This window comes from Pelmatolapia mariae, linkage group LG16_19, assembly GCF_036321145.2.
Source record: "Pelmatolapia mariae isolate MD_Pm_ZW linkage group LG16_19, Pm_UMD_F_2, whole genome shotgun sequence".
Taxonomy (NCBI): domain Eukaryota; kingdom Metazoa; phylum Chordata; class Actinopteri; order Cichliformes; family Cichlidae; genus Pelmatolapia; species Pelmatolapia mariae.
In genome coordinates this window covers 67,314,031-67,323,494 of record NC_086241.1, presented here as the reverse complement: position 1 = coordinate 67,323,494, position 9,464 = coordinate 67,314,031, and the positions used below count along the sequence as shown (strand labels likewise).

At 41.3% G+C, this 9,464-nt stretch overlaps 1 protein-coding gene across 1 annotated transcript; it reads right to left on the bottom strand.

Moving 5' to 3' along the window:
• Positions 1–98: 98 nt before the first annotated feature.
• On the bottom strand, positions 99–8,271 carry LOC134645103 (interactor protein for cytohesin exchange factors 1). Its single transcript, XM_063498389.1, has 11 exons — positions 8,034–8,271; positions 7,139–7,192; positions 6,705–6,744; positions 6,069–6,238; positions 4,864–4,937; positions 4,671–4,742; positions 4,502–4,566; positions 3,067–3,191; positions 2,146–2,488; positions 1,684–1,874; positions 99–1,530 (listed from the first exon to the last, which is right to left on the bottom strand). The coding sequence occupies exons 1-11, from the start codon at positions 8,100–8,102 to the stop codon at positions 1,330–1,332; spliced, it is 1,404 nt and encodes a 467-aa protein (XP_063354459.1). The 5' UTR covers positions 8,103–8,271; the 3' UTR covers positions 99–1,329.
• Between the last annotated feature and the right edge of the window lie 1,193 nt (positions 8,272–9,464).

Genomic DNA, 9,464 nt, shown 5'->3' with positions numbered 1-9,464 from the left:
AGTATGACAGATTACATTATAAAACCTCTGGAACCCATGGGTATCGGTGGTGACACTCACTACAGGAATCATACAAAGAGGCTGGGAATGTTCACTTTTCTGACTTTATTTCCCTGTATACAAACAAACACTTTCATTCCAGAATTAAGAACAAACATCACACATCCCTTCACAATTATTTACATTTTTTTACTTATACAACAGATGAAACATAAGGGGGAAATACCTCTGTATTCTGGTAGGTCCTGTCATATATTAAAATCCTGTTCGACCTGAGGTGTCCAAACCTACTGTGCAGTCACATAATGTCTGAATTTATTTAAAACCATCCAATTATCTAACTTGTACCAGGTCTTTCAGACTTGTTTGTATGATTCCAGGAGAGTTTTCCTGAGAGTTATCCTTAATACTGTCTGATCCCCACTTTACTTCAATATACTGTATGTACAGAAGTTATCAGTTATAAAGTCTGTCACATTTTAGACAAGATTTTGTCTCATAATGTCAATGTTCATGGGCAGAAATGACAAAAAATAATCAGTGTAGCTGAAACAATTTAAAAAGTTTGTTTTGTTTTAGAAGATTAAAAAAAATCTTCCACAAAAAATGAGGCGATCGCTACATTTCAGCAGTAAATTACATTACAGTCACATGAATTTGACACTTTTGAGTATTAAAGAAGAAGAAATTCTGATTTGAGACCAACATTTATTCTGTTAGTGCAGGCCCTAGTGTTCAGTCAGCAAAGTCTTCCTAATAAGCATGAATATAGTATTTCTAGGGCAACGACATACACACATTATTGAAAAAGCTTCTGTAACACATGTGTAACAGGCACTGAAGGTGCATGGCACCAATAACTGACTGCGAATAGTTTAAAAACAATAAAATTCACTACAGATAAATTCAAAGTGTTTCCATGCAGAGAACAACAGAGACATTATTTCCATGCACTCCGTTCCAAATATACAGTTTATGCATAGGTTCATAAAATCATAAAAACAAACAGCTGTAAAAATTGCTAAACCTACAAATTAAACAATAAAAATAATACTACGACACATTTCACATTTTAATGTGTGCTGCTTATCATACACCGTCTCCACATGGAACTAAAAACAACAGTTCATTCATCCAGCTACTAGTTGAAAAGAACTTGAATATAAACAGAGTTCTCAAGTGAATAACCAACACCAGTGTGTGTGTGTGTGTGTGTGTGTGTGTGTGTGTGTGTATGTGTGTGTGTGTGTGTGAGAGTGTGTGTGTATTTGAAGTATGTGACTGTGAGGTCCTCAGAGTCCGAACACCATAAAAAGTCATGAAGAGTCTTTATAAACTGGTCTCTACCACAGGAGCGGCTATGACCGACGCTTCAGCCTTTGCGGCCTCTGACGCCACCTGCTGGATGTGTGTGACACAGATCTCCTGCACCAAAGGTCCGTTGGCCTCCTTCCACTCTCTGAACTTGTCTGAGGTAAGCTCCGGGTTCGACAGGATCTGTTCTATTGCCTGCAAGTCCGCCTCTTTTGCCTGGGCAAAAAAGTGAAAAATTGAATAAGCATAAATTATTTAACTGTATTTTTTTGCTATTCGCAAACTAAAAAACCTTCAATTTTTTATAACATGTACTGTGATGGAATAAAGAGTCAGATCCTTTTTAAAGGAGGGAGGTGAGAAATGTACCTTTAATGTGCTGTTGAGTGTCCTGATAAGGTGCAGCTTGTCATTGACAGCCTGGTTTTTGCAGCGTCTTACAAAGGAGGTCCTAAATTCCTTTTTCGTGGATGGTTTACGTTCTCCTATCGGCGACAGACTGGCCTCCTTCAGATGAATATACAGCTTCTCCATCTCATCGGAGCTGTTCTCATGATTGCCTGCAACAAGACAACACACTTCATCATCATCATCATCCTACATGCAGTGGTTGCATTGAGTAAATGCCTGCTAAATTAATTCAAATGGCATGCAGGCGAGTTAATTAGATTAGTCACAGATAGAAAGCTCAGAAAAGGAATAAGAATATTAATAGTCGTACATTCTGTTGATCACTGATGCTAATCAAAGTTCTGAGAAACAGGAAATGTGCTCTGCTTCTTAGAGCTGGAAGTGGGCCACCAGAAAAAACTGCCTACATGAAATATTCACCTTTATTTTGCGTCCTTAAAACTTCCCTCTGATCTTCCCCCTCAGCTGAAGGCGTTTCCTCATTAGATTCAGTGTCCGAGGAGTCCCGGGTGGCCAAGTTCTCTAGCCTTGTTTCCTCTGCCGTCTCCTTTTGTGGAGGCTGATGCGAGTGGACCTGGGCTGAGCACACCACTGCTGTTTCCACAGCAGCAGGAGATGCCTGCGAGACGAGGTCCAACCAGGACTGTCTTTGCTTGGTGAGCGAAGAGGCGGAGCTCTGAGACGTCATCGTACTGACAGGTGAGGAGAGCGAACCGTTAGCTTCGCTGGGGACTGCAGAGGAGTAAGGGGGAGGAAGGGTACCCTGAAATACAAATACATTAAAGTTAAGAGTTTTTTCTATTAATTAATCCCATTTGGTTCCACTTGGTTTTATTTACTTGTAATAAAACATGTAGTGTCCCTTAAAGACACAGCTGCCTTTGCAAAAGTTGTGACCGTGTGTTTAATCTAAACAGAATGTAAATCTTTGCTGAATATAAACAATTAAACTACAGTTATATGCTCATTTTGAATTTGATGGCAGCAACATGTTCCAAAAATGTGCATGTTTACCACTTTGTTGGATCACCATTTTTCACTCTCTGAGCTCATGTTAAATCAAAGGTTTTAGTACTGAAAGCAAATTACTTTGCTGTTCTTGCTTAGCAGCAAAGGTGTGCCTAAATCCTGGACTGCATTCAGGCTGTTTAGTAATAGAAATAAGAAATAAGAAAGCATCCAGCAACATGCTTGATGGTAGCATATGTTTCTCCAGAACCTGTACAGGTTTGCCGATGCTGTCACAGATGTGCATCAAATTCAAAATGAGCTTATATTAAATGAAAAGATAAATGTTGGCTCTTATGGATGGATGTGTGTCCAGCTAGAACCGTTACTGACCTGATGTGTGCTACCAGGTGGACCGGAGGCATTCGAGGAGTCCCGCAGGGTCTGTTCAGAGTACGGTGGAGGGGGTATCTCTGTGGTTTCAGCTTCTTCGTGATCACTGGCTTCACTATAACACTCTGAACATGAAACATGGAGACACACAAGAAACAAAAACTTGAAACATGTAACCAGCAAATGTAACCCAGGAAAAATGCCTGTGGGGCCCCACAGTGGGTAGTTGTTGGTGAACTGTGGGGCTGTAAACCCACACTTACCCCAAGGGGGCGTGCCCACATAGATTCTACAGCAGTTTTGCCCTTTGGGGACCTTACATGGGTTTTCTGTGGGTAAGCCCATGTAGGGCTTACAGGAGTTTTGCTCTTTTTGGGCCCCCGAGAGGGAACTTTGTGGGCAACCAACAGTTGTCTTATAGGGGCCCCGAACGGCAAAACTGCAGCAGGATCTAGGTGGGATTAGTTTGGGCTTGCCTTGCCCACACAGCTCCACATTTAGACACTGTGGGCCCACACGGGCATGTTTGCTGACACGTTATTTATGATAAGGAAGCATCAAAAAAGGAAATATGACTATTGTGGAGAAGATACAACCATAGAACATGTTTTATTACACTGTCAGAAATATGAGGCTGAGAGAAAGTGGCTGGTTCAAAACCTCAGTACAACGGAAGTTAAACTGGGGTTACACTGCAAAAGAAGTCAATGAGTGAAAGCTATAACAGGCCATATTTGCTTCTATAAGACAGACTAACATGTTTGATAGGATTTTAGTGTTTTGTTTTTCTCCTCTGAGAGCAAGTGGATCCACAGTGTAGTACAGTTTATATGATCTAAGGATCAAGTGGAAGATTCCTGGTTTGAGAGTGAGAGATACAGATCCCCTGAGGGTTGTGCCAGGACGAGCATCTGCTGTAAAAATCTGCCAAATTAACTACGTGGTGATCTCTCGTGAACTGGAACTGAGCATTTGTTTTTTAAATGAACATTCTTGTCCACACTCCTTACCAATTGGTGGTGGTAATGTACCATGGAGCAGATGTGGGCAGCCCACTGTGGGCTCTGGTACTGGCATGAAATGTGAGGCATGTCTGGGTACTGCAGTATGGGGCCTGGGTGGGGTCTCAGAGGGCAACTAACATTCAGAATGAGGGCGTACTGTGGGTACACTGCGGAGCCCACAACTAGCCCCACTGTGGGGCCCAGGTGTGCCATACATTTCATATTGGTCTGCCCATAGTAACCCCACACGGGGCTGAAGTGGGCGTGTTTGCTTGGAAAGTACTGAAGAGCTATATGACAATTAAAAACGAAAGATTCTGTCACTGATTAAAAACTTAAATAGTAAATTTCTTAAACTAAAACCCAAACAAAGTGAGATGTTGGAAAGCTTCAGTGAACGACAGAGGCGGGGAACTGAAACAGGTGCTCACCAGCTGAAGCGTTTACTTCTGTTTGTTCATACTGAATGGAGGCTAGCCCAAGCTTATTCACCCACCTAAAACAAAGAAATGATCCAACTTAATTGCAATTCTGATAAAATATTATAATGCACATAAAATGTATACATTTCCAAACACTGTTTTAGTTTACATCACTCACAAGTTCATGTCCTCGTAGCTCTCGGCAGCAAAATAAAACATCATAACTTGCGGGTGACAAGCTTTGAATGCACTAATAGGGAAAGAGACGAACAGCAGTTTAGTGTTTCGAGGGTAAAAAAAAAAAGACAGTTTTACTGTTATAATAACTGTGATTTCATAGATCACACCCAGCACTGTTTGTGAGGACTCACTATTTCTTCTTGCACTCGATGGCTCTGTCGATGATGAAGTTTGTGAGGTCGATGTAGCCTTCAGCTTTTTCTGCCTGCAACGCACATATTGAACAACAGTGAGTATTAGAACACAACTTTCAAACCACTTCCCCACACGGACGAGTGCGTCTGAATTGCAACAGGCAACTTCTTTAATTTCCTCGTACTGAGTGGTGGTGACGTACAGCAGGTCTGACTGAAGTTATCGTGCCAGTAAGTCAAACAGATGTAGATTACACATATATGTAGCAGCGGGCTATTAGTGACACGGTCACATTCAGGAAGCGCAGTGACACCAGCGCTCACTGGTTCCTGCAGTGACAGACTGGCGAGGAGACAGCTGTGGAGGAAACCAGTATGACTAACCTGCAGCCCTGACTGCCTAGTGCACATCTGTGACTCACCCAGTGTTAATTTTGCGGTCTGTTACTTAAGCTGTAATAAAATTTAGTCATGTTTCATCTTTTGCTATTGTTAGCATGAGACAAAAAAAGCATAAAAGCAAATAAAAACACATGAAGCCACATCAATCACCGGATTACATGTTCAGTCTTTGTGATACACGATAAAAACTACAGTACACATTGTGTATGTGCCACCATCCTGCTGCTGTAAATAGTGATTACAGCACTTAATCCTCAGCTGATAACAGTTCTCAAGAACTACGCCGATTATTTTTAACTATTTTTTGATGATTAAAAAAAAAAAAAAGAGCGTCAGACAGTTTTAAGATTCTTTTAAGGCGTTTTTTTGATGACTTGATAGGCCTGGGTGTAACACCCTTGTACTTTGTAACTTTTCCTGAAATTAACAAAAATAAAGAAGATACGCAAGATACTCTTTAAAAAGGGCAACACAGATAGGATGACACACAAAATACTCCAAAGAGTCGTGGAAAACCAAAAGAAAGAGGTATAACTTTAATAGCTTCCTTATTTTTTCCTCTCTCTTTTGATATAATTCTCATCATTACATTATATCTTATAATCTTGCAAGATAAATTGAAGAAGTTGAAAAGCATGCAACTGATATAGAGAAGCAGACTTATCTGTGTTAAATATTTTTGTTATCGGGGATTGTGCAATTGTACACTCTCTGTGTGCAATCTCTGAATAGCAACCAGCTAGGAAATGCTCAAGTCTAAAACCCACATTAGTCTTCTAGTCAGAGGGTGTTTTACTCACCAGCTGGTTGGTATACCAGTAAAGAGCAGTCTTCTTCAGCACAAACCAGTACTTCTTCCATTTCATACCCAGAAAGCCTTTGCTTTCTTTCTTCCTGTACAGCCAGCCCTGGTGGTCTGGCTGGCCGAGCTCTTTGACCGAGATCCGTCTTCTGCTCATCGTACCATTGCCTTAACCAGACAACAGCGCATTTAGTCACAGCATCAGAGGAAGCAGAACGTTACAGATTTAAACATCCAAACACAAACAACCAAAACGTTTCCATTTCAGTCTAAAGAGCTCCCGGAGTTTGGTCGATAACCAAATGGACCTCTAAAAATAAGAAGCGCGTGAAGCATCCTGGAAGAGTCAAATCAAAAGTGCTATTCTACCTTCATCCTACCCTACCCTACCTGTTGCTGATATGAGTCAGTCAGCAAGAACAGTATATATACACAAATTAGTTAGCGTCTCAGAAGAACCCGAAGGCACGGCTAAACAGAGCCAAGAAATAAAAGAAGTGAAGTGAAAGTAACTGAACTCGTCTAAAATCCCTCTGCACACACCAAGTGCACCGCTGCTTCGCATCCACCCACTACACTTTCAAATTGCAGCTGTAGGCTGAGATAAGTGACAAGGTGATAAGGCAGGACTCACCTCCTCGGCTCTTCTTCTTGGATTTGTGTCGGAGGGAGACCTTTGAGAGGAGTGCAGAGGAGGGGTTGGGGGAAGTCAAAAAGAAAAAGAGGCAAGGGGGTGAGCAGCAGTTTCAGACCACACAACTGAGAAGAAGAGGCTGTCTGAAACATCCTGTTTTCACACTGAGTGTCACATGCATTTTCTCTATCTTTCTACATGCAGTTTAACACCTCCATTTGCATCTGTGACTTGTTTCTTATTGGTCTCCTTTTATTTGTAACTCTCTTTGCTCCCCAGTGAATCAAACAAAAACTCCACCTGGTGGTGTATAAACTCTGGGTGTATACTGCTTACATTCAAATTAGTTACTGGTAAATAGGGAAGCAGAAGTTTCTAATCCATTAAAGAGAGAGTGACTAAATGTTAGAAAAAGACAAAAAAGAGCTACTTACAGGGTTGTAGTCATCGGCAGCCATTGAAGGAGTCACGGATATGGGGAAGGCAGCCTGTTGAAAGAAACCCGAAGAACACCTTATTCAAAGATGTGTAGGTTGAAAAAAAACCCAGAGAAATGAGCAGAAAGGAGAAAAAAATGTCTTCAGTGTGACAAAAGGATGTGGCGTCACGGGTACAGCAAAGACAATGTTTCCCAATCAGCTTTTTTTCTCTCTTTCTTATTGTTGTTTTGTTTTTCAGAGGATGGAAAAAACTAAATCGAACATGCTCAGAAACAGCAGAAGTTCTGTGGAAGCAGAAGGGCTCAGAGAAAGGTTAAAAACCTAAAAAGTTAATGCTCATGATCAGCACTGAGTCACAGCACAAGTGTCACAATGATCAGTGTCAGCAGATTTGTTTAATATGTGACACGCACAGCAAGTTGTCTCACAGCAAAATTAAAAGGACTCTTCTGCAAAACGACATCGTGCAAAAATGTATTTTTTCCCAAACAAAGAATCTGAAAGGTTTTTTCACTTTGCAGTTCAAGCTCATAAATGGACAGTAACATTGTGAAATCTAAGTTGCCTTTGTTGACCAACTTCCTCTAGGTTAAGTTCCTTTTTTTTGAAATGCCAGAACTGTTAGAGAGAAAGAACATCAGGGACAAAACTAAGCACCATGCTGCCCCACTGGGTGTGAAGTTAGAGAAAATGAGAATCTACACTGTGGGTTACACGTTTCAAAGTACTTTGAAACGTGTAACCCACAGGCATTTTTAGACTCGGTGGCAAAACCAGGTGGCGAGTTGTTCACAGGGTCCTGAGCCCTGCTGCAGCTGTCCAAGTTTAGCCACTTACCACAGCTCGCCAAAGTCCCCAGCTAGAACAATGAAGAGAGAAAGACTCATACCTGGTTCTTTAAAAGGTTCGTCCAAACAGCTAAGTATCCTCTGTGCCTCTGACAGTGACAATAAACCATCACTAGAAGCTCTCATCAATACTTCTGTACATTTGTGCCTTGCACAACACAAATGTATCATCACTTTGCTTTCCGGGTGTCAGAGCTGAGAGGCTGAGTGTAGGAGGTAGATGCCTATCACCACACAAACCACTGCCCAAACCTGACTGAGAGTGACTGCCTGTGTTTAGTAACTAACTTCCTCTTGGAGTTTTCTCTTTTGCACATGTTAAGAACCATGTGTAATTTTGGTGGCAAGATCCAGACTGAACAAACCTATCTGCAGATTTACGCAAGTATTCTTTGAGGTTAGATGCAACAAGAGATGAAAAATGAAATATTCTCTCTGTATGTAAGATGCCCTTTTATATCACCATTAAAGGAGAAAGTTTACACTTCACCTGAAAATAAGATTTTGCTTCTTAAAGTAAGCTTTCGGGAGAAAAAGAATGACGCAATTTCTCGATCACTACCAGAAATAAACACTTAAAATGGTTTCAAAAGAGTGAAAAAAATCTGCTTCTTACGATGAAATGACATTCACAGAGAATAGAGGGGAAAGTGACGTGTTTACAACCAAATACATTTTATACTATCGGGACTTACGCTCCCAAAGTATAGGCAAGAAAGACAAATTTGGTTAAATGTTAAATAACGATTTTCTGACTGTAACTACTTAGTGTTAGTTCAGCAGCAGTCAGGACAATAGTAGCCTGACTGCTTGTTGTCCAGTAGCTTAGATGGCGAAATAAGTCAAAGAAGCCTGCGGACAAATGAATTAGTCCGAGCTGCCAGTAAAACAAACACTGTACCTTCCACCATAACCTCAGAGAAAGTAGTCTGTCTCGAAACCTTTGCTCAAAGGTTGACCAAACTTTGGCAAACATGTCAGGAACATACGCAGAAAGCCAAAGAGCACATTCAAAGAGACGTCGGCTGGTTTCAGGTGAGTTCAGGTCCTGTCTGGGCGTTACCCTCCAAAGAGGGCACCACCCAAACTGAAACTGACAAAGTGACAAATATTTTTGACTCCCCCCCCCCCCCCCCGATATAATTCAGATATAACTACGGGGCTAATTTTTCTCATTTCATGTTTTTCCCCACTTTCCCCACGCATCTTTCATTCATTAAATTCAGTAAAATCCATACGTTTTCGCAGTTACCCCACCTGACCGCAGGGTGTCGCTAAAACCCATCTGTGTAACAGCCTTGGGAACCTCAGTGAGAGCGTCATAAAAACATAATTTTTACCCAACACACACATTTGTCTTTACAGCTGTTGTTGTACTTGACGCGTAAAATGTAAACTGGACTGTTCCACAGACTTGCCTGCGTAATTCAAAACACATCATTGTATCATTGTTTCAAACAGCTGTGCCATTC

Excerpts from the sequence above, each read along its gene's own strand:
- LOC134645103 (XM_063498389.1), bottom strand. The coding sequence starts at position 8,102 with ATGGTTTATTGTCACTGTCAGAGGCACAGAGGATACTTAGCTGTTTGG. Across the intron at positions 7,193-8,033 it reads CGAACCTTTTAAAGAACCAG|GCTGCCTTCCCCATATCCGT; the intron begins GTATGAGTCTTT and ends TTCTTTCAACAG. Across the intron at positions 6,745-7,138 it reads CTGCCGATGACTACAACCCT|GTCTCCCTCCGACACAAATC; the intron begins GTAAGTAGCTCT and ends CTCCTCTCAAAG.